At 34.7% G+C, this 26,624-nt stretch overlaps 2 protein-coding genes across 2 annotated transcripts; both read right to left on the reverse strand.

The window, feature by feature from the left end:
• Nucleotides 1-816: 816 nt before the first annotated feature.
• Nucleotides 817-16,914, reverse strand: LOC123667840 (probable chitinase 2). The gene is made up of 9 exons (XM_045601678.1): nucleotides 16,736-16,914; nucleotides 8,455-8,619; nucleotides 7,663-7,858; nucleotides 4,903-4,999; nucleotides 4,448-4,663; nucleotides 3,420-3,614; nucleotides 2,708-2,841; nucleotides 2,134-2,309; nucleotides 817-1,300 (listed from the first exon to the last, which is right to left on the reverse strand). The coding sequence occupies exons 1-9, from the start codon at nucleotides 16,809-16,811 to the stop codon at nucleotides 1,014-1,016; spliced, it is 1,542 nt and encodes a 513-aa protein (XP_045457634.1). The 5' UTR covers nucleotides 16,812-16,914; the 3' UTR covers nucleotides 817-1,013.
• Nucleotides 16,915-19,984: 3,070 nt separating this feature from the next.
• On the reverse strand, nucleotides 19,985-26,285 carry LOC123667750 (serine proteinase stubble). Its single transcript, XM_045601590.1, has 8 exons — nucleotides 26,069-26,285; nucleotides 25,565-25,757; nucleotides 25,195-25,318; nucleotides 24,042-24,171; nucleotides 23,124-23,244; nucleotides 21,308-21,555; nucleotides 20,791-20,898; nucleotides 19,985-20,217 (listed from the first exon to the last, which is right to left on the reverse strand). The coding sequence occupies exons 1-8, from the start codon at nucleotides 26,283-26,285 to the stop codon at nucleotides 20,039-20,041; spliced, it is 1,320 nt and encodes a 439-aa protein (XP_045457546.1). The 3' UTR covers nucleotides 19,985-20,038.
• Between the last annotated feature and the right edge of the window lie 339 nt (nucleotides 26,286-26,624).

Here is a 26,624-nt window from a genome sequence, read left to right on the forward strand (position 1 = left end):
AAGTTATTTATGTTTATATCAAATCTCTATTTACAAATGTCTTGGACGGAATATTTTACATTTTTTATATAACTAGGTCGCCAAACAAGCGTACGGGCTACGGCTTACCTAACGGTAAGCAATTACCGTGGCCTATGGACATCTGCAACACCAGAAGCAGACTAATTTTACTGGTTGCTGATAAAATTTATCTCTCATATGAGTCACCGATAGAAAATATTACCAGAAGACAAAACTGACGATTACATCCTGTTTAACTTAAACTGACATCGTACAACTTTCGAAATACAAGTAAGTAACGAAAAGATGTGACAAAAAAGTCAAATTTGATAGTGAAAAAAAAACCTAAGTTCTATCTAGTATATGCTACTTTTTATATTATAGATATGTCAAATAGATATATAAGCAAGTGAAACAAATTCTTAATAATATTATTTAGAAATATATTACGTATGTAGAGTTTAGAAAACAGTAAATATAAATGAGTATTTTAATTCGATTAGGTGAACTGAATTACATATTAGATTTTTGTTCATTTCTAAATTTTATTCTATGATTATGAGTATCAATTTTTCGAGTAGTCTAAAATATTTTTTATTTAAAAATGACTATATAAATATGTATAATATATAATAAATAGCTCTGGACCGGGACCGCTGGAGACTTTTGGTGTCGGAGGCCAAGATCCACTTCGGGTCGCTGAGCCAGAGGAGTAAGTATATAAATATGTTGTTTTTTTAACAGATTAGTAAACCATTTCTATATATATAAATCTTGTCATAACCCTTGAACTACAAACTAGCTCCGTTGAAAATCTTAGGTTTAAACTTTTTTATTTTCGAAAAGAATTATTTACACCATAAAAATTAATCCATACATAACAGAATAATCACTATAACCTAACAAAAATAACACTGAATCGTATTTCAGCTACATGGACACAAGTGTCTGACATCAATGTCATAATCTAAGAGTTAGTCTAATGCTTGAGACAGCAATCACAGTACATCCAGTCAGTAAAGCTTGAAAACAATCATCAACCCGATTAGAACACATACAATCCCACCAGTTACAACCTTCGCTGAGCTCTTTTCATCATCTCTATCTTCTACTTCGTTACTTCTTGTCACTGCTTTCATTTCGTCCATTATCTTCTTCTCTTCTAGGGCGAGTGTTGTTGCGTCATTTATAGTTCTCATTATAGGGTAGTTGGAGAATTCAGGTTCTGGTAGACGGAGGTGTAGTTTGTTGTTTGAGACAACGTATGATGTACGTCTACTTAAGTTTTCAATACGGTTAGCTAAAAAAATTGTATATTTATTAATTTTATATCATTGTCTATGAGCTTTACATATAGGTTTTGTTTTTTTTTTATATCACTGGTTCGGCAAACAAGCGTACGGCTCACCTGATGGTAAGAGATACCGTAGCTTATAGACGCCTGCAACACCAGAAGCATCGCAAGCGAGTTGCCGACCCAATCCCCAATCCCCCCCAGGAGCTCTGGTCACCTTACTCACCACAGGAACACAATACTGCTTGAAAACACTATTATTTAGCTGTGATCTTCTGTAAGGTCGAGGTACTACCCCAGTCGGGCTGCTCCATATTTTGAGCAGGAAATTCCTGCTGTGCCCTACCTCAGTTAAGGTATATAGGTACTGAAATTTCAAGAATTTCTGCTCTATGATTCGCTGAATTGAAGAGTGAATGATTGAAAAGTCACTGCTGTAATATACTGTACCCATTACCTTGTATGCTATTGTTTTGGATAAAAAGTGTTCTGTGTACTAGCTTGTAAGATTGCGTCAAATTGTGATAAATTTCATTTAAATTGATTAAGTAGTTGTGGCGTTATACCCAACAAAGATAAAAATGAAAATAAAATGTAATCTTGTTTTGAGTATACATTAGAGAACTGACCTCAAAACATGAACATGTGACGATACCACCGTAACCTCAAAGCCTCATGACCTCATTTGTTTTTATTATTCTAAGATACTTGATATTACACTACTGTTATTGTTACACAATTTTAACAATCCGATGTTACCTAACAAAGATTAATTTATCAACTTGGTAAAAAAGAACTTGTCTCTTTTCGAAAATAAATAATATTAACGAACAACTAACCATCTGGTAAATTGAGATTCTTCAAAGCTTCTTCCAGTAGTGGATCTTCGACTATATCGTTGTACTGGTCGATGAAATCCTGATACGCTCCATCCTCTGGTTCACATGAACCTCGGAAATCATCTGTATCTATACTCCAAACCATCAAACCTCCTAGACCGTAGGCTATGGCCATTCTAAAAACAAGTGAAATATTCCATTAAAAAAAGCCAAATATGTGTTGTTTACTCTTTCTGAAAGCTAGACATTCTAGTATAGACTCTATTTTCTCAATCCTCTATGACTATAGCGTTTGCAACGTCACCAAAATTGAGTCCAGTTTTTAAAATAACAATTGCAGTATATTAAATGCACTTTATTTGTTTATAGTTCACATTTATTAAAAACTAGTGACCTGCCCCGGCTTCGCACGGCTGCAAAAGCTATCAGTGTTCCTCTACTATATTATGCATGTATATAAACGTTCCTCTGGAATAACTCTATTTACTAAAGAAAACATACAGCATGTACAGAAAACAGAAAGCATACAGACAGTGGGAAACGAATTTGTTTTATACTATGTAATGATACTTACTTTACTTTAATAGCTATAGATCTTGGGTTATCATAAACTATAACCCGATCACCATCTCTTAGATAAGGCGTAGCGGATTGGTCGTCCCAATGGCGAGTCCACTTTGATGATTTGTTCGTCATTTCCATGCAGACCTTGTAACAGAATTTTAATTTATGTGTTGTTAATAAGTAAAACTTCATTTATAGTAAAATATGCCTATTCAATATTGTAAGTTGTGTAGGATAATTGACAAAATTGGTCATAAGTACAAGAACCAATAATACGAGTGAGTAAGTGAATACATGAATGAATCAACCTATCAATATATAAATAGCCTATAAGCAACCTATAAGTGGCTAATACTACTTCTAAATATATAACATGGATTGGAGGGGAGTAGTCCATCACGTTGCTCCACAGTAGTTTGATGGGTAACTTCCCTACCATGAGTTACGATCTCTATCAGATGTCTGTCTATACAATATATTCAACCAAACTTTAAAAATTAATTTGAATAGTCATTTCATGATAATTATATGTGATTTTGAATATAGATAGCGCTGATAAGAAACAACATTAAATTCCACAGTGACTCTTACAAATTATATTAATTATTCATATATTATTTTCAAATTAATATCCTCCCTTTTGCCATTTTGTCATATTCTTTACTAGATTATATAATAACCCTTTAAAGACCTTTGAAAATAAACTTTAATTACAAACGCACCTCATTGTATCCAATGAAACCAGCTTCTCGAGTCCAAGGACCAGCAAATCCTGTGGACTTCGCTGGTGTGACACCAAACTCTATGCTCTTAACGCCTGGGTTTGTCAAGATAAACGTTCTTCCATACATGGGCAATCCAAGAACCATTTTATAGGGGCTGACACCATGGGAAAGCATGTAGTCAATGGTATATTTCTGTAAAAAGCATGTTTGAATAATAGTAACAAGTAATTTCACAACGATTTAATGTTATATTAATAATAGAAAACTTATATATATATTTTTAATATTTACATGTGACTCTGTAATTCTATTACAATCACTCATTGATAAATAATATTTTGTTAACTCTACACATGAGGTGCCAAACACACACATGCGCACACACACACACACACACACATCAGCCTATCGCAGTCCACTGCTGAACATAGCCTCCACAAGTTCGCACCAAAAATGGCGTGAACTCATGTGTGTTGCCCATATTCACCACGCTGGGCAGATGGGTTGATGACCGCAGGACTAGCTTTATCGCACCGAAGATGCTGCTGCCCGTCTTTGGTCTGTGTATTTCAGAGCCAGCAGTTGGATGGTTATCCCGCCATCGGTCAGCTTTTTACGTTCCAAGTTGGTAGTGGAACTGTGTTATCCCTTAGTCACCACTTACGAAACCCACGGAAAAAGAGGGGGTGGCTATATTCTTTGCAGCCGTAACTATAGCCAAGTGCGAAAAGATTAAGCTAAAATATTTATTAAAAGGTTATCAGAAGTATCATTGACTTGCCTACCGCAGACACTAGTAGAAAAAATAAAACAGAATATTGTAAACTTAAGATATTCAATGCGCAATTCCACAAGAACATAATTATGTAATCTTTTATTTTAAGAATACACAATAACCAGGCTCTCCCACAAAAACAAGTTTTGTAGACAAACCAACAAAGCTTTTTTCTTTCTATTATCTTTATCTTGTAATCTTTTTCTTTTTATTATTATTATCTTTGTTCAACTAATTCACAAATACTCACCAAACTAAGCACATCCTTATCACCCATCCCATTAACCGGAGCGTTGGCACCGACCACACCATCCCATGTCCCATGGTAATCATAACACATCATATGTATGAAGTCCAAGTAACGACTTAATTTGGCAAGTTCGTAGGCGCTGTCCATTGTTTCCTTACCAGCGCCCAATGCCGCTGTGAGGATGTACTGACGTGGCTCAAACGCTTCTTTAAGTTCCTTCAAATTGAAATTATAGTTAATTAAGATAAATTGTTAAAATAAATGATTTGTGAATAAGATCCTCTAAAGTATATATAAAAATCATGAACTTATGTAAAAGTGATATATCTCTTAAGTACAAATCAAATGTCAGTATCTCGTAGTTTATTTATATACCTACTCGTTAACAAATCAAAGTATATTGGATGTTTTATGGTCTTTTTTGGAACCTACGTAAATCAATTAAAAAGACCCACCTTAACCAAAGAAACATAATTGGCTTTGTCTTCTGGGTTACCTCCTCTCTTCGTTGGGTATTCCCAATCCAAGTCCAAGCCATCAAAGTTGTTCGTGCTGAAAAAAAATTATAAGTAGGATTAGTTACGACCGCTCTGGTGCAATGTTGCGTGCGCCGTGCTGGCGGCCCCTAAACACCGACGGTCGCGGGTTCAATTCCAGCTTGGAGTGAATGTTTGTGCTTATACAAATATTTAATTCCAGTCTGGTTGTTAGTTCTCGTGGGTCTCTTCACCCTGTCTCGGAGAGTACGTTAAACTGTCGGTCCTGGTTGTTATCATGTTCACCTGATTGCAGTAGTTACTCATAGATTTTTTTTTTTTTTACATCACTAGGTCGGCAAAGAAGCGTACGGCTAACCTGATGATAAAAGATTACCGTAGCTTATAGACACCTGCAACACCAGAAGCATCGCAAGCGCGTTGCCGACCCAATCCCCCCAGGAGCTCTGGTCACCTTACTCACCAACAGGAACACAATACTGCTTGAACACAGTATTATAAAATAGTATAGTAGGGAATATATTCGCAAACACGCATTGGAGCAGCGTGATGGATTAAGCTCTGATCCTTCTCCTACATGGGGCATACAGCGTACAGGCTGAAGCGTAGGATTAGTTAAACATAAAAGATTTTAATACTAGTTCAATTGTCTGTCCTCTTAACATCCCGAGGTAATCGTCTGAGATTTAGATGCAAGTCCATACGAAATGAAGCGGTACAAAATACTTTTGTCAAACATGAAAATATTTACTCTATATCATGGTACAGGTCAGAAAGAAATATCAATATCAAGAGTAAAATACAACAAGGATTTGTCATTACAATCTGTGCTCAATTCTTTCGAGATAAATTAGACCTTTTAGTCCTAAAGTTAGACTAGCGTGTTAGCACATTGTATTGGTCAACAGATGTTTGTCGTGGTCTGGGTGTTTGTGCTTGTGTATGTGTGTGTGTATGTGTGTGTGTATGTGTACGTGTGTGTGTGTATGTATGTGTGTATTCGGACGGACCCTGACACAAGAAATAATCCTAGTGAGGGTCGTTGATCGTGAGGCGCATAAAAAATATATACATAATCCAATTATGTATTTAGCTATATCAGTCAGCTATTACCTAAAACACTAGCATTAAGTTGCTTACCACAGGAGACCATGTGAGTTCGTTAAAGATGTTTATTTATCTTTTCAACATAATTTAAAATTAGGTATTCCTTTAAGGCCTAATCTCTTATTTAGAAAAGGGAAGTAAAATGCACGGAAATGCCATGCGTATTCGAATTATGTGAAAACTCTATGTGAATCTTGTCATCGTAGCTCGGAGGGTGCGGAAGCTATTGGTCCTGGATGTTACCATAGATAGTTAATAGTGATTGTCACTCATATTAGAAAAAAATATCTGTTAATCCTCAGTATAGCAGCATGTTAGATAAGGTTTTTTAAGAGACTGTTCGTTCAGTTATTCATTTAATGATTCATTCTTTCTTTACTTCTTCCTTTGTTTCATTAATTTATTCTTTAATTCATTAATTTAATCACTCGCTCATTCATTCATTTAAGTCCGTTTTTTTTTCATAATAATGATGGAATCTTTCGCCGATGAGTTGTTACTAAACTTCTAATTATATTTATATTATACCAGTTTTTTATTATAATTATGTACCAGTTTGATTTACATAATTAGCTACATAAGCTGATTTACATCTGACCTTTACTGATGTTATGTTAGAAGTATTTAACACAAATTCCAATACCATATAACACTTTTAAGTATATTGTTATTTACAGTTATTTACTAATCATAGTCTAGACAAATGTTGACTGTGTACCCAACGAATTAGTCAATACATGACACGAAAGAGCCAAGCAGCCAATTTTTTATATATATAAATATAACTTGGTCGGTAAACCAGCCTACGGCTCACCTGATGGTAAGCGATTACCGTAGCTTATAGACTTCTGCAACACCAGAAGTATAGCAAGTGCATTGCCGATCCTATCCTCAATTCCCCAGGAGGAGATTACTTATATAGGCCAAATAATTAATTAATTTTCAATACAATTTGTAAACGAAACTCCAAAATCGCGTCATTTAGGTTTTAGGCTTTTTAAGTTAAAATGACTAAAAAAAGGCGAAAAAAAATATAGCTCCTTATTTATAAATTCTGTTCAACCTATAAATATTATTGATTAAAAATATTACATACTAGCTGTGCCCGTGACTTTATCCGCGTGGAATTTAACAATAAAGTTATTCTTCAGTTTGCAGAGCTATAAAATCAATAAATGTCTATAATGAAAGTAGCTAATGTTACTCCTTACTACATCTGCTATCTGCCATACAAATAAATAAAATTGTCTGTTTGTAATATTAAAATAACTGCTTTTTACTACATGCATATGGATATATACACGGTACAATATACCTAAATAACAACAATAATTCCAATTTCTGTCTGTCTCTGTTTGTTCCGGCTAATCTCTGAAACGAGTGAACCGATTTTGACAGGACTTCCACTGGCAGACCACGGCACCAGGCACCTGGTGTATAATAAAGAGTAGCTTAGGCTACTTTCATTTCAGAAATTTATTTATTTTACAACCCTGCGAACTGAACAATAACTTTCTTGGTTAAATTTCACGCGGACGAAGCCGCGGGCACAGCTAGTTATTTATAAAGTTTTGTTGTATGTAACATATAAAAAAAATATTAAAAACTTACTCCAAAAAGAATAATACGCTCTGCACAAATTTTGCTCTAGTTTCGGGTTTAGATGCCATGGCCGAATATTTAGGTGACCCTTCGTTCCATCCACCAATAGCTACTGTTACCTTGAGATGGGGGTATCTTTCTTTTAAGGAAACCAGCCTCTTATAACCAGCTTTTCCATAATCCTTTTCCAGATCTTGCCAGGGGTCTGAAAGAATTGATGATAATAATATAGCATCAGATTCAGACAGTTGTTACTATATATGTCAGAATATATTCTTCAAATTTAATTTAAGCATTAGATAAAGAATTATGATTTTTAACTATGGCACTCATAATTTTGAATTAAATCTATTTAATGACAGTAGCCAGCCCTGCGGTCACCAACCCGCCTACCCAGCGTGGTGACTATGGGCAATGCACATGAGTTCATGCCATTTTTGACACGAACTTATGGAGGCCTATGTCCAGCAATGAACTGATTGAAATGATGATGATGATGATGATAATGAATGATAGTACAGGTACATACTATTTAACTACTGATCAAAAGTGTTGTTTTTTGTGCCGACTGCCAAACAAGGATACGGCCCAACTGGAGTTTAGCGTTTACCACATATTATTAACGCCTTCAGTACCCTTAGACAGACTTTCCACAGTGGAAGTAGGGTCTACAACTTGCTTGTGATTGTCAGAACATAGATAGCTACAACCACTTACCATTTAGACAATCGTACGATTATTATAATTTTTTCTACCCTGGTCTTATAAAACAAGTTAGTACGAAAATTTTATACAACTTACCAAGACTTTTGATGCTGTGTGTGGTCTCGTCCAATCCAGCGAAGGAATACACGAGATGCGTACACAAAGAAGGTTCTAGATCAGATATATCATATTTTCCAGCACCCGGTCGGTACGCTGCCCATGTCGCTATATAGCACACGACCACTTTCCCATGCATTGGACCTGGAACGAAATTTTACTACCGATATATTAATATGTACATTACGTCTGTTTTTATTATTTATATATGTTTTTATATAAATATACAATAATATTACTCGATATCAGTACACCTATGTCTGTCTGTATTCACCGGTCATAATATCATCCGCAACACGATTGCCTGGTAGAGATCGCTTTTAAGCGATAAGGCCGCCTATTGTACAAAGCTAAGATTAATCTTAGTATATTATATTTTTTCTTTGGTGTACAATAAAGAATATTTATTATTATTATTATTATTATATTGTTATATTTACATGTCTGAGGCAATTAAATCATAATTTAAAGACAATAATAAATTATTCACTTAAAATATCCAGTTAGACATTTAGTTAAGCTCTGTGAGCTATAGGATTGCCAGTGAAATTCAACGAAGCAGCAGAAATGGCTACTTCAAATATACCTTTCAAAACAATAACGAAATCAATGGAGTGGCCAAATAAAATTTGAAATAGATTAATAATTTATTATGAGACACTCTTTAAGAGATATTTTAATTATTATTGACTAGCTGACCCGGCGAACTTCGTATCGCCTAACACAAACTTTATCGTATGGTATTAAAGTTCAAATTGACTTTTAAGTATTATCACAAATCTTTTGTATGGGAGTATAGAAAAGTGTTGTTTTTAGACTTTTTCAGGAAATTTAATTTTTTTTTTTTTTGAATTTTTCTCTCCATAAGAACCATCCTCGTACTTCAAGGAATATTTTAAAAAAAGAATTAGCGAAATCGGTCCAACCGTTCTCGAGTTTTGCGCTTAGCAACACATTCAGCGACTCATCTTTATATTATAGATTACAAGATGGTTAGAAGAAGTATATGTAAGCACGTACATAATTATGTAATAGTTGAAATTAATTACTTATAAAGTACTCGAAAGAAAGGAGGATCTTCTTGTGAATCTATCATTTGATTTTATGAACGATTTTGTCGAGAACCTAAAGCACTATAATGATTTTTCAGAAAAGGTCATAAAGCAAATCATCAGAACACCATATCGAGACATAGGAACCAAGCGATAACCTAACGCTTAGGGTAAACGTAGGTGAAATTGTGGGTATTCTCATTTTAACATATATTCTCGAGAAAGTTGAAATAATGAATCTTTATACAGCTCGTAATAACACCAGCGTAACGTATACGTACTATAAAATAATTATTTGAAAGCAACCGCGTAGAAAATGTCACTGAGCGTAAAATTACTCCTAACTGTAGCTAGACAATGATTTTTTTTTTCATGTAACGACAACACTTATACTTAGAAACGTACACAAGGCTTTATTCGGTTTTTATGCTTTCACGGCCACTATCGACGCTTTTGCTAATAACTGAGGTTGGCCATAGCAGGAAATTTACTGCTCAAAATATGGAGCGGCCCGACTGGGTTAGTACCTCGATTTTACAGAAGAACACAGCTAAATAATAGTGCTCTCAAGCAATGTTGTGTTCCTGCTGGTGAGTAAGGTGACCAGAGCCCGTGGGGGGATAAGGTTGGCAGTGCGTTTGCGATGCTTCTGGTGTTGCAGGTGTCTGTAAACTACGGTAATCGCTTGCCATCAGGTGAACAGTACGCTTGTTTACCTACCTAGTTACATAAAAAAAAACAAGGTACTTATTGATATTATTTTGAGCCGAATGGCCCGTGACTATGGCGCCTGCATTGTCATTGAAATATCGGGAGTTTTAAAATGATAATGGCGGTGAGTTCCATATAAGTGAAATGCTTTATTCGTATAAAATTTCTGAATTGGACACATCTAAAACTTCTAGTAAATGTGCCACTGTTAGACTTCTTAAGGTGTTTCAATATGTGAGAAAGATTGGAGCCTCGGAGAGCAAGCGTTGATTTGTTGATCCTGGATCATAAACACCTGATAGCGATCGTTACTCAGTAGTAGGAATTATACCATGCTAACTCGCATTGGAGTAGCGTGGTGTATTAAGCTCAGACCCTTCCCCTACCTGGAAAAAGAGGGGATCCCCAGCAGTTTTATAGTACAGGCAGACCCAATTTAATTTCTTTACCGCGAATCACGATCTATATTTATTAGATGTCCTACCATACAAACGAGATCACGTGAAAATGTTGGTGATAGTTGTTGTGATGGCAATGAATGTGAGTGAAACAGAGTACAATAGCTATTTTTTTATAATTTTTGTTTTGTACAATAAGGTCGGCAAACAAGCGTATGTCTCACCTGATGGTAAGCGATTACCGTAGCTTATAGACGCCTGCAACACCAGAAGCATCGCAAGCACTTTGTCGACCCTACCCCCGAACATCCCCAGAAGCTATTAAATAACAGTTCTCTGTTTATTGTACAATAAACCGATTCATTACCTAATCATTTACGAATATCATAATCAAATAATCACTGCTTAATAAAACATATTCAATTATTTTTTATTTAACTAAATAAGGCAAAATAATATTTATGATTCATTCGAAAAGTCGCCGGAAACATATGACCTACAGGCTTGTGACTCCACAGACACGTTTCGTTTATGATGGCCACAACTAAAACAGGTTTTTGCGTATATACGTAATAGGCAACTTATACTTAAATCATATAACACTGAGGTAGCAGACCTAAATTCAGCAGTGTATTCTAAATGTAATTATTAAAATAAGTTTTTGGCGTGAACTTGGAGAGCCTATGTCCAGCAGTGGACTGCAATAAGCTGAAGTGAGTGAGGTGATTAAAATGAATTGTATAAAAATTGATATACCAACTAAAACTGTTACTGAGATTGTTTTATTACTTACTACGTTTTTTACCGTTATGAAATGTAAACTGTAGCATTATACAAACCTTGGTGTATAGTTGTTTTCTTTTGCTACTTATAATTGTGAAATTATACATATTGTTTCTTTATTTGATAGTGAAATAATAAATATATTATAACATACACACACGGTCATCTGTTCCCATGTTAAGCAACTTAATGCTTGTGTTACAGGTAACAGCCGACTGTTTTAGTTATTTTTGATAAATATACATAGAAATAATAAATATATAATATAATAATATTGATGTGATGCTAATACCGATTCAGAATGCATGTTCATATATCACTGTAAAAAAATCGGTAAAAAACTTAACAGTTACGGCAGTATAGTAATTTTATAATAGCTAATATCGTTTATATAAAATTGAACTATTATAAATTCAAACAAATCTCATGGTTGTAACCAGCGCCATTTAACCCCTATATTGTTGTCCTACAAATATTATCAATGCTTTTTTTTGTTATCACAGGGAAACCCATTTACGGGTGATATCCAGGATGCCCGGGTAGCCAGTCCTAGACCGTATGTCGGCTTCAACACTTGGGGGTGCACTACCGACCAAACCCCTGCGGGAGCCTTCAGCCGCTTTAATTGGAGGGTTCCGGATCTGCTGCCCGGATCAACAGGATCCCTCCAGCGACCGGCTGGCCTCGGCGAAAAGGCCAGACTTCCCTCCATGGGGACTGTCCGGCTCACCTCTGAACAATCCCGACGACGCCATGTCTAGCAGGACTGGGTTCCCTTCCCGGCCCGACACGAGCACAGGGGCGTTACTGGAGGTGCATTAAGTAGCGCCTCCTACGCACCCCCGTTCGTCGCCTGCGGACGGAGGCCTCGTCGGTGACCTCCTCTCTCATCCGCTCGTCGTTCTCATTCTGGAACATTACTGTCTCGCAGAAGGACCATCGCCGTCCAGGACAAATATTATCAATGCTAAATTTATGATGATGAGTGTATGTGTGTATAATATAATCACGCCTTTTTCCCGTATGGGTAGGCAGAAACCACTTCTTTCCATATGAGAAAGACAAACTTTTTAGCATTCCATGGATTCACCGTGCGGGTGCCGGGTCCATCGTGTGACAGAAGGAAAAACTCGGAGCAGTTCCCAGGACTTGCGACCTAGGTGTAGGTTTAGGGAGGCCCCCTTTGAGATGCGCATCAACGCTCACCTTCACTGCTCGAGTTTCTCGCCTGCCTAACCAAATTTGGTAGGAACCTGTTAGTGCAGCCTTAGACACTCGTTCTAAAATAGAAAGTACTGCAGTTCTCGAAAAATACTGGACCGATTTCAATGAAATTTAGTACGTAGATAGCCGAAGATCTAGAATAACATCGATGCTACTTTTTATCCCGACATTCTAACGAAATCGGAAATTAGGCGAGTGAAACTGTGTGGCGCAGCTAGTCTATATATATATATATATATATATATATATATATATAAATGAATGTTTGCCTGTACGTCCTTTATAGAATCGTAAATTATACATTTAATCATGTCATGTCAGCAAAGTGTTGTGCATGAGCCCACAAAGGTTTCTGAGTTGGTACGACCACAAAAAAAGCGTAGCAACAGTACAGCTAGTCATTTATATAATCTTGTACCGAGTAATAAGTTGTAACTTAAGTCGCATAATCCTCAATTGAATGATAAGTTATGAATTTGTGATAGGTATTTATCATTTCCGTGTCTATACCATCATTTCGGTATAATAAACAAGTGTGATATGTAGATATTTCTAGAAACTTTATTTTGGCATCTCATTTGATTTTAAAATTCGACGCCGCGTTGGCGCAACGGTTACGGCCATGGATTGTACCTGTTACGCTGGCGGTTGCGGGTTCAATCCCCGCACATGACAAACATTTGTATTGGCCATACAGGTGTTTGCCGTGGTCTGGGTGTTTGTGCAGTCCTTGCGGGTCTCCCCACCGTGCCTCGGAGAACACGTTAAGCCATCAGTCCCGGTTGTTATCGTGTACACCTGATAGCGATCGTTACTCATAGTAGGGAATATATCCGCCAACCCGCATCGGAGCAGTGTGGTGAATTAAGCTCTGATCCTTCTCCTACATGGGGAAAGAGGCCTATGCCCAGTAGTGGGATATTACAGGCTGAAGCGTATTAGATTTTAAAAAAGCTATGTAACTCAAGACTTACGCGTATAAAACAACAAGCTATTTTTCTGCTGTGTTAATAACATTACCTTGCAAAGCTTAATCAACAAATTGATATTTCTAGTCTCATTTCCCGTAATATGATTCATAGCGTAATCTATCACGGCCTATTGGAAGTCAGAATTAAATAATGAATGATGCAGATAGTGCAGTTATTTTTTTTTTTTTTAATATTTTAACTTATTTGTGTTTTACAATGAGACTTTTTTAGATATGATATCTATCTTCTGTGTGGCTACGGCAGTAAAGAATATTGCCACCCCCTGTCTTCTCGTGGCTGTGGCTGAAGTGATCTGCCTTCTTAACCTTTCTTTACAGACTTACTAAATAAAAATAAACACTGTAATGAAAATAAAATTAACTAATTGGAATTCTCCGAATAGGGAATCGTCTGCCACAAATTGATAGGCCCTAAACAGGGCTTTCCGATTTGCAGCAGACGATTTAAGTAGCGTTGACATTACACAGTTCGAGACGCAATTATGGAAACACAATATTACCTAAGACCTTCATGACCCTCTCGACTTGCGTGAAATGAATAGTTGACACAAGAACCTTATTGCAGTCAACCTAACACCGCAGCTTAATATTTTATTAACCAACTTCAAAAAAGGAAGATGTTATCAATTCGACTGTTTTTATGTGTGTTACCTCTGAACTTTTTACGGGGTGAACCGATTTCGATGTTTTTTTTTAAATGTAAGGTAGTTGTCGTGTTGTTCCATTTAAATTTAATCAAGATCAGACGAGTACTTTTTGATTTTCTTCAATACTGCGTGCTCACTCGACTGTTTTTTTTTTTGTCTACCTACGTTATATTACTATTCGATGTAATTTCGTTTGCGAGCAAATACAGTTATTTTATACTAGCTTTCCGCTCGCGGCTTTACCTGCTTGTATTACATGATTTTGCTATTCTTTTTTTCTGTAAAAATGTAGCTTATGTCACTTAGTCACACCCACACCTGGTGAATGAATTTTTAAAATGGTTTCAGTATTTCTTGTGTTTTTCCATTAAAAACGTTCAAAAATACAAATATTTCCTCTTTATAATATTAGTATATATTAACGTTTTTTTAAAGTTGATAACTATTAAGTTTCTGGCAAGCTTTCTCTGCAGAATCGACATGCCTAATCTGTGGTGGCGTCACACCAACTATAATTAACTGATTAAAATAAATTATATGCTTTTTAAAATGACTCTTTTAAGTGCTTTTGAAGCCTACTTAAATAAAGGAATTTATGATTGTTCAGGTTGGACATAACATGCGACTGTCGGGAATTAAATATCGGGGTTCATTTCTGTTCCTTTTCCTATGTGAGTTGCTGATTAGTGCTAACGAGTAACCCGACATCGTACAATTACGCCATAATAATTAGGTTGACGACGCCTTGGCGAAACGGTCACGTCACTGATTTGTGGCTGTTGCGCTGGCGGTTGCGGAATCGATCCCCGCTCATGACAAACATTTGTATCGGCCATGCAGATGTTTGTCGTGGTCTTGGTGTTTGTGCAGTCTCCCCACCGTGCCTCAGAAAGCACGTTAAACCGTCGGTCTCGGTTGTTATCATTTACGCCTGACAGTAATCGTTACTCATAGTAAGGAATATATCTGCCAGCCTGCTGTGGTGGATTTAACTCCGATCCTTCTCTTACATGGGGAAAGAGGCCTATGCCCAGCAGTGGGATATTACAGGCTGAAGCGTAATTATGTTAATGCACTGTAATAAACATTGGTTTTCTTCTTCCTAAATATATAACTGATCAGTACTGAAATAAACAGTAAATAGCATTAACTTTATTAAAACATTAATAGTGATGACTTATTCTCTGAAGACGAATTAATAGTGTCGGCAATAAATATACTATTTAGTAGAGTTTTTTATTGTTAACTAAAATAAAATAAAAGAATGAACTAGAACGTTTCTTTAACTGACAAAAATTGCCAGAAATAAATAAGTTTTTAAAACGGAACTACGTATTTAAAAAGAAGTATTTATATTTTATAGTTTTCAAAAAGGTCACGGTCGTCAGAAGTATGTGTTTTTAAATCAAAAAAAAAAAATTGTTATCATATACGTAAAAAATTTGTGAAAAGTAATCTAAATTATAATAGCCAACTTTATCAGATTATGTCAAAGGCCTTGCCCTCTATAAACTAATGTAATAGCTGTGAACTTTATTTATCTGTCTTGTTATTTGTCTGTCTGTGTTATTTCGTAAGTTTTTTGTAGCAATAATAATATTTTTTGATAACACTGTTCCACTACCACCTTGGAAGTTAAAAAGCCGACCGATGGCGGGATAATCATCCAACTGCTGCCAGCCCTGCGGTCACCAACCCGCCTGCCCAGCGTGGTGACTATGAGCAACACACAAGAGTTCACGCCATTTTTGGCGCCAACTTGTGTAGGCCTATGTCCAACAGTGGACTGCAATAGGCTGAAATGATAATGAATATTTTTGTTCTGTTATAGGAAGCTGTAGGCCATAAAATACGAGTACCTGTATAAGGACTCTTACTTGTATAAGGAAAAAGTAACTGAATACTAAGAATTTGACGAGAATCTTAATGTGACTAAAACTGCGTAAGTGAACTAGTGTGATGTGCTCTCGTTAAATTATTTAGTAGATAAAATTATAATAATAAAAAAAAAATAGATTGTGGTGTTACTGGTCTAAATATTAAGATGATATGATGACGTCATTAGTAATTAAAAATGGAACACAATTTTATTTTTTATTTTTTACTATTTTGTCAAAAAAGATCATATGTATGAATATTGTTACAACAAACATTTTTAAACAATCTAAAATACAATATATAAGTAAAGGATTTCTGTCTAATATTACATAGGACAAGAAATAATAGTAATACTCGCTTTTTTAAATATATTCTTCATAAACATTAAAACATATAATAAATGTTTATCTTGAAAATATATTTTATGTTTATCTTTTACCAAAAACCCATTAAAATAAAACAGAATCCTTAAAATATAGACAAATTCAAACCGTCATTACATAATTTAACATTTATACATAGCTATCCCAGCTTACAAGCGTATAAAAACTTTGTTTGAAAACTCCTTTCACTTACCTCCCAAGGTCTGGCCATCCATAACCGTTGCCATAACTGCGACAATTAAAAAATACAATGTCACTTTTCCCACCATTTTGTAACGAATATTTAAAATCACACCTGACTGACTATAATTCGGAAAAAATATATTTGAAATTTGAATTTAGAATACGTCGACGCGCCGCGACATTCTCACCAACTGTGCTGTTTGACATTTGAAACACGACTTTACAACTTAATATTTAAAAAAATGAAAATTGGACCTCCTGTGTACGTAATAAAGTTAAAATTACTTTGAACGTAAATCTGTTAAATGAAATATCTAAATTCAAACTAAAATGAATCTTATAGAGTGAAGCGTAAACTCTTAATTTCCTTAATAAATTTTGAGTTCCCGGTTGACCAATCACTCATTAATGCTATAGAATTATGAACTTTAAGTATTTGAATTAAAAATAAGTTTTGTATGCAGATAACGGTAGAGTTTCATATTGAAAGTGATTTTACAAGTTCCACAAAGAGATACGCGATTTGTAAATATGTGATTCAATAATTATGTTTTTGGTTTAATTCCAAGGTTTTCTTTTAAAAGATGGCCTAATTGGATGGCTTTGAACTTTTATAATATAGATGTCCAGTATTCAACAGCTTCTAGTTGAAATATACTTTTTATTCAGCTTACTAGATCATATATTGTGATAAAAAATTTGACTTCTTTTGTTAAGCTGTTAGTTTTATTAGCAAACTTGATTTAAAGACAACAGCTTAAGTTCGTCTCTTGACGCGTTTTTTAAAAAACTAAAGAACATAGCCAGCGTAAATCACACTTACTTTTTTTAAACGTGTAGGTATCACTTATAAAAAAAAAAAACATATTTTTTTATAATTTATATTTTTCAAATAACACGTGATAACAAAATCATAAATAGAGATCATATCAGCCAAATTTAAAACAATCTGATGGCAAGTATAATTGAATAGTCAAATAAAACAATTTCTTGAGATAACTAATACGTGACGAAAGCATTACACTAATCGTATGCTGAGAAACATAATAGCAGACAGATAGACAAAATAAAATTTAGGCGGCAGTGGCGTAGCGTGGGGGTTGCCGGTGAGCCATCGCTCCGGACGACACACGAAAGGGGTTCGACGAATTTATCACGATTTTTTTCAAATGACAAAAAAAAATCGAAGTTATGTCCGCAATTGGAACTCCTTTATTAGAGTTTGTTTGATTAATTAAAATAATAAAAATTCTGCTCGCAATGTGTATAAAATTAATTTGGTAGAAAATAATTAAATTTGTATAGTAGGGGCAGCAAATTTTCGGTGAGCCCCGAGCGGCAAAAAACCACGCTCGCCAGATGCCACTGATGGAAGCTATATCAGTTAAACAAAGATGGTATTCTGTTATACTACTACAAAGTAGTCAATGAAATATAATAATAATTTATTTTAACAGTTTTGGTAATCTACTAATTTTAAAAGTATAATAATAACCTTGTGGTATTGGTATGATAAACTGCATCAAAACTTAATAACGTTAATTAGCTTCAAATTGACAGTACAAATTGATATTCTCTCTGCAATTAGAAAACCGCTTCTTATACCAATGATTACCCATTATGAATTTGATAGACTATTTCACTGCTCAGACCAGATCAGAAGCTATGTAAAAGATGTGCCTACGACACATGTATACATAGAGCTGGAGACGATCAACATTTGACAAACATCGTATTGTGATAGTATTTTTCAATCAATGCTATAAACGTGCCTACTTTATTTATCATTTATTCATAATTTATTGTACACCACAAATATATTACAAACAAAGCTAAAAGATAGTTATAGACAGTGAAGTACAATGCGTGGACTTATGGCTAATTAGCCATTTCTTCCAGACAACCTAGTACTTTTGTATATTTATAAAATGAATTGAATGGTAAGGACAAGTAAAGAATACATGACGAAATAATTTTTGAAACTATTTCCTTTGTCTCATTTATGTTTAATGTATGCATTGGTTACTTATTAATCGTATCATTTAAATAAAGATTAAAATACATATTTTTGACTTATCAGTGACGTAACTGATGTACACAATAAATAGTTAAAGAAAATAAAATAAATTAGCAGCTAATGACTCTATTAACAATCGCATTCTAATATCAGATAATTATTTATAAATTATAATATAGTTTAGGTAGATTTGATAATTCAAAATTTTTTAAATACGTCGTCGCAGTAATGTTCATTCATTGCTATTTACTGCAGTATCATCATAAAATATCAAAAACATATGCGTCATTTAAAGTTATTTAATATTTTTTTATACTGTTGTTATATTTGTTTAGTGCATTCTTAGCCATTTGATTTTTTATTTTACCATTGGTCTCAACAAAAATATCACATTAAAAACCTCTTAAGCTTATTTATATATTATAAAACTGAATTTTTGACAAGGTCATGTGGAACGGACATGTGGAATAGAAAGATAGTGATAGACAACAACAGGCGTTTCTGGAGGAATAAAACATAGTGTACTTTGCCTTCTGGCTCGGTGACTCTACGATCAGCGCTAGATCACTAACTGGAAACATGGGTGTATTTAGCCTAAGGCCAAAAGGGCCATGGCCCGGAATGGCATTCTACGAGGGATGCAGCAAGCCGAGCATACGTAGTAGGGATGTAAAAAAATAATCGATGTCTACAACAATGTATGACTTTAAAAAAATCAGCCCAAATGTTTCATCGAGTATAATCGATTATTTGGAAACAGAGAATGTAGAGAACTCTAATTAATACATACGCTAATAATCTCTAGTACATAATTTATCTTTTCCCTTAATTTACAAGGCGGCATATCAAAATGGCTCTGGGCAAAGAATCTTAAAATACGCCTGGATATAATGTTGACATTTGGGGTGAAATTAAGGAAGGAAAGGGGAACTTGAGAGGCTTTTATTTTGCATTAAACTGCGCTAGGCTTAAGTAACATCAACATTGAAAATCCAAAAAATAATTTTAAGATTTTTGAAATTGTTATAAACCGCCCCAAAAGAATTTTAAAACAAGCAGTTAAAAATATAACGCACAATAATAAGAAGATCAAAATAATCTGCATTATTTGCTACTGATCGTTAATGTTATCTTTGTACATTTTCTGTTATGCGGGACTTATGTGAGTTGAGAAGATTCGAGATCCCAAACTACCCTTATGTTGCCAAAACAAATAGTAATCTTCTGAAAACAACAATAAACTTAAACAAAGTTCTATTTCTTTTCTAATTTAAATTAAATGTCTTTTGTGTGGAACTAAAAATCAATGAAGTTAGAAGTTGGACTGATAATTTCTTTGATCCAGCCGGCGGTGGTCTTCACGTTGTGGTAGATCCCCGGCTGGTGGTCCACGCCGCAGCCGAAGCCAGCGGATGTGATGCCAACTAAATAATACCTTCCGCTGTCCAGGACTATTAAAGGTCCCCCGGAATCACCTGAAAAGTAACTTGTTAATAACGTAGGTACTAGAATATAAAGATTTGTAATCTGTAATAATATTTTCAATTAAAAATTCATGTCAATTTTTTCGTAGCTAGTATTCCTGTTTACTAATGAGTAAAGAAATCGTACATCATAACAGTTTGTTATATTCAGAAATCAATAGTTTCCTAACGTTAGGAATTCTCTAATTGAAACGGTACACACTCTTCGGCTAAAATATTGATTTTGATCTTAAAAACTGGCAGTAATAGTACAATAGACTTCCGTATGTTCAAAGGTCCAAAAGGCTTACTTTCATGCTAAAAAATATGTATTGACTTTTCAAGGAATAAATTTCTTATAATGACTCTTCTAAGCGGAATCTTTATCCTGGTAGTAGCTGTCCATACATTATAACATATTATTTAAAAATCACGAAAATTTCATTTTAGAAGTTTATAAAAAAGAAGTTTATATAAAGATTCCCAAACCAGAGTTGTCAATAAAGTGGGGTTCTAGAGTAAAAATATTAAGTTTAACGAATTGGGGACAGATAAGTAAAATATTATGTTACAGATATTTCTTACCCAAACAAGCATCTTGGTGGCCATCTGAATGGCCGGCGCATATCATTTCAGAGTGAATTTCAACTAAGATCTGCTTGCTTTGGTGCCAGGTAATACATTGTTCTGTACCTGGAGGATACAAAATTATTATCACGTATCAATTGACGAGATGCGATTCAGCCTGCCCACTGCTGGATCTCCATGTTGGAAAAGAATTGGAACTAATTCCACTATGCTTCTCCACTACGGATTGGCAGACGTATTCACTACTATGAATAATAATCGCTATGAGTCATAAATACTAACTACCGTTACCGGCAACTTAACGTGCTCCCGAGACACGGTGGGGAAATCCTTATGGGTCTACCTTGTGGACAGATATTCAAACCGGAAATAAATATTTTTAAATATATAAATATCTAACTCGAGTTTGAATCGAACTTGCAACATCGTCACATTAAAAAAAAGACATTTATAAATTGACGAAACCCATAGTATTTCACCCCATGTGTATTTTAATCAAGTTTGAATTACTTACTTAAAATAGGAACAGTAGCAGATCTCAGTAAGTTAGTGCCAGTATGACCATTACTGGCATCAGTTTTTCCCCATCCGGCTATAACGCCTGACTTTCCTCGCAATTCAAGGTCCAGATCCGGTAGACAAATCGGCAAGATGTGGCTGGTATATATAATCGGTCTAGACAGCTTGAGAAGGGCAATATCGTATCTATCGGGCTGTGTAATACGGAATTGGAACAGCGGATGAAGAATTTTCTGGACAACCCTGAAAGATATATTTATTTCTTTATTTATTATCAACAAAAAATATATTAATAATAGTTTCTTACACATGAGCTTACAATAGAATATCAATGTTCTTTTAATTACACGTTGTCACAACATACATTATCACGTCAAGTTATACAACGTTTCAGCCTGTAATAGCCCACCCCTGGGCATAGGCCTCTATCATCATGTAGGAGAAGGATCAGAGCTTAATCCACCACGCTGCTCTAATGGGGGTTGGCGGATATATATTTTCTAATATGAGTAACGATTGCTATCAGGTGTAACCGGGATAACCGGGACCGATGGCTTAACGTTCTCTTCGAGACACCGTGGGGAGACCCACAAGGACTTACAACCATACAGAATATATAAACACAAATATCTAAGAGCGGGAATCGAACCCGCGATCGTCGGTGCTTAGGCACCGCCGATACCACACACGCACCATTACACCAGAGCGGTCGTCAAGTAATACAAAGAATTTTAGTATAATTGAATTGCAAAGTACAATATTTAGTTGATCAGTAAGTTTATCAATAATCAATCACTAATAAAAATTCAATTTAAACATTTATTAACAGACTATAAAGGTGACCTTGCCATTTTCAACTTTTACTGTTTCTTATAATTCATGTTCGGCTATACATATTTTTATTATCATCATAAAAGTTTGGCCGTGAAAGCGAAACAGCTAGTGATTCACTTCAATTCTTCAAATTATTTTAATAAAACCAACATCGGTACATATATCCACATATTTTCAATCTGGTTGTTTAAATTAAGAAACATTAAAATTATTCTTAATTTATACAAATCAACATCTTACGACTTATCTGATTTCATAGTTCCTTCTATAAGTGGGTGTGACAAGTATGTACACAGTCGAGAATAAAAAGCAGAGGACTGTTAAGAGCTCAAATCTTAGCCGTAGTATTTTTTTTAAACGTTTGTTAGAAATGATTAGAAGAATAACTAATATTAAGAAGAAAAAAAAAAGATGTTCACAATAACATCCAGGTTTTAGGTTAAAGAAGAACGATACAGAACCATTAATAATGATTTTACCGAATAATATGAAACTAAATGAAATTTTATATATAAAATTCTCGTGTCGCAATGTTTTAGTTACCGTATTGCTCCGAAACAGCAGGACCGATTTTTATGAAATTCTGTATGCATATCGGGTAGGTCTGAGAATCGGCCAACATTTATTTTTCACACCCTTAAGCTATAAGGGGGGATCAAGTTGTTAATAACATATATGGCAAAAAAAAACGTTTCCGGGGTCAGCTAGTTAAGATATAAGTGTTTCAATTTAACGTAATTACTCTCAAGTACAAATAAATTCTAATACAAAATGTTATTAAACTGGCGTCCTTCCATTAAACTGCGATATAAGAATCGATATTATAACCGAAATATGCAACTTCACTAACTACTGCCTCATTTTTTTCACTTATAATTTCGGCTATAATATGCCTTCATATATCTTTATATGGCCCTAAACTGAAGGAAACTAGCTTAATAAAAGCTTTTGTACAGTTGGTCCTAATTTAAACATACCCAAGTTTTCTCGCAGTATGGGTACCAGCAGTAGTGTCCAAGGCACCGAGCCACACCGCAATGTCACGCGTTCGAGCTCGGGACACACAATGTGCAGCTGTTGCGACGTACCATCTCGATACTGAAATTGAAAAGAAAATATTGTTTTAAACCATAAACCCTTATTACTGAACTGAAAAGTCAGCCTAAACTCACTAAAGATTTCTTGAAAACCGGTAAAAATTAAAATTTTCTCTCATAAAGTCAGCTAATACATAGTTTGGCCAAAAATACTGTTACAATTAAAAATAAACAAAATATTACTTTTGAATTTCGAATCTGTAATTTTTTATGTGATTGTTCATTATGTTTTCCCATTTTAAAAAGAGTGCGTGCTTCTATTGATAACTGACCTCAACGTTTAGAAGACTGTATTGCAGCCAATGGGGCTAGGCCTTAGATTAAGAACTGCATTTTGAAGTTAGACAGGTTAGAGTTATTTTTTATTTATTTATTTATAACCAAATTATGTCGATAAACAGTCTAATTTAGTAATTAGATAGGTTATGGTTATATATTAGATTAAAGCCTTACCGCCATGAAGGCCACTTCGAATGAGTTTTAAACATATTTTAATGGATTTATATTAATGTATTAAACTAACACACTGTAATAGTAATAAATGATACGTGCAAAAGAAAAAATGATTTTTTTCCTTATAACAATATTTAGGCCAAAACTATGTATTTCTTTTTTTTTTTTTTTTTTTTTGAAATATATGTTGCTATATAAATGTTGTGCAAAAAAGCCTTTGTTTACCAAAAATTTTTAATAAGTGTGTAATTAAGATTTCGCACTGAACAGCAACTGTACTTGAACATTTTTTGTTACTAATAATAAAATATTTGAGCGTATTTAATTTTTAACGGAAAATCTTACCCAATACACCGCCGCACTGAAACTCAGATATTCTGACATGCGCTTGCCAAGGAAACTCCGCAAATCTCGCTTCTCTGCCCCCAATAATTCTTTTTTGTAAAATTCTTGTAGCCGGTAGACCACAGTCCACCTGGAAAATTATACAAACAAAATTTATTCCTTGGAAACCATGCTTTTATGATTATCTGTAATGTAGTAAGGTACATTCGCTGCTTTATCTCAATCATCATTTTAAGCAATTTTCGGTAACTGTTTTGTTTTGTGAGTCACAATAATTATTGGGCTATATGATTCCCAAATAATGAAGAGTTTTTACATATTTGGTACTAGTACATGTTGTATTGGGACATATATATGATTCAAAACTGATGTAGAATGTAATATAAATAAAACCAACCTCATAATGAACCAAATCAATAATTAAAAGTGAAATATATCCAAGTCGACTATCTATTTAGTTAGTTACGCTTACGCTTCAGTCTGTAATATCCCACTGTTGGGAATAGGCCTGTAGGAGAAGGATCATCTTAAGGAGCTTAATCCACTACGAGTTACTTTGAGTAACGATCGCCATCAGGTGTACTTCATTCGATCCCCGCATGTGACAAACATTTGTATTGGCCATACAGGTGTTTGCCGTGGTCTGGGTGTTTGTGCAGTCCTTGTGGGTCTCCCCACCGTGCCTCGGAGAGCACGTTAAGCCGTCGGTCCCGGTTGTTATCATGTACACCTGATAGCGATCGTTACTCATAGTAGGGAATATATCCGCCAACCCGCATTGGAGCAACGTGGTGGATTAAGCTCTGATCCTTCCCCTACATAGGGAAAGAGGCCAATTCCCAGTAGTGGGATATTACAGGCTGAAGCGTAGCATGCATTGTAATGCAAGAAGAATCATTGAAATCGATTCATACAAATTATGCAAACGTACGAACTTGTGCTTGTATGTTGTTCATATTTCCAAGCCCTTACTTAATCCTACTGAGAGCCGTTAATTGCAAGTCGAGGCGTTATTTGTTGTCATTACAAACATACCATACCCTGATTCTCTTTGTCACTGTCTAATAAATAGAAAGATAATTCATAGATGACGTAAGACAAGGCTGTAAAACGCTTCTACTATGGCGTTATTACAATCTTAATATAAATATACCTGACTAATATCATCGTCAACTCTTCGTCGAAACACATTAGTAGGAACCACGCTCCGCTGTGGAACTTGACGCAACTTCGGCGGTACGACTTTGTACTCATACCTCCAATCCGAAGAGGGTATCCTGAAATTATTTACAAATACTATTTAAAAGATGATTACTCTGCATTTTGAACGCATAAATTTATTTTTAATATACACGTTATTTATGTATTCATTTTCATTATACTTGAGTTTAAATTGATGACCATGACTAATAGTGTCATAAACATTGAGGATTACTTATCAGCTAAACCTCATACAATTTATTTACTTCATCAATTTATAGTCACTTCAAAGGCTATATGTTAAGCATTTGAACAGTACATACGTGTTATCAAAATCATTTCTTGACGGCTCAGCTGCTATACAGCATGAGAACAGCCAGCCACTACCACAACCCCTAACCCTAACTCCTCCTCGTAGCCAACAGGTAAGAGACAAGGTGCAAGGTCTCACTTCTGCACCAACATTGCATGTACTGGGATAACCCAGAATGGAGGCCAGAACACGGCTTGTTAGACCTGAAAAATAATTTACATGGGATTAAGAGCCTGTTTCACCGTTAAAAAGAAAACAAACGGATACTAAAAGTTTTCCTTATCTGGCTTTTAGATAGTTTATCAACAGCTATGATAGCAACTACTAATAAAGATTATGTTTAACAATGATAAATGATTCGTTGCAGAATTTGTGTACCATATTACTTTTTTCATAAATCAGGTCTAAACTTTGGTCTCCATTGTAAAACCATATAAAAACCTCAATTTACATTTAAAGCTTAATTTTATATTTAACCGAATTCCCAAGAAGGTATTAAGAACAATAAGCTTACTTTCTCCGTGAGTCACTCGCAAAACATTCAAAATCATAAACATTAATAACATCCTTTCCGTCATCCGCCATCTTGCTTTAGTCCGCCATTTTGTCACGTCATAAACATTTTTTCGTTTCTTCAAAACTTTATCCGTGTACGAACTTCTATTGTTATTTAAATGATTTCCATAATAGTGTATGGTTTTCCATGAATTCTCCTGGCTCACCGTTGACATAGTGAAATTCCTTTATGGTATTCGGACATAGCGCGAATTGTCACTGGACTGGCGAGATGAAATGGATTCTGAAATAAAAGAGTGTAATAGGTTAATTAACATATTATATGATCCAGAAAAAAAACGAAAGAAATTAAAAAAAATTACAAATACATGTGCCATTGAGAAAATACTAGTATGTAACAATTTAGTTATAATTATTTTATCAAAAATTAAAATAATAATAATAATAATAAACCTGGCAGCTGTCAACTGAAATGACGCTTTTTTATCTTGTCATTAAATTTATTATTTTAAAATATATTTAAATATAAAAATACAATTAAAATATCACAAAAA

Source organism: Melitaea cinxia, chromosome 29, assembly GCF_905220565.1.
Source record: "Melitaea cinxia chromosome 29, ilMelCinx1.1, whole genome shotgun sequence".
Taxonomy (NCBI): Eukaryota; Metazoa; Arthropoda; class Insecta; order Lepidoptera; family Nymphalidae; genus Melitaea; species Melitaea cinxia.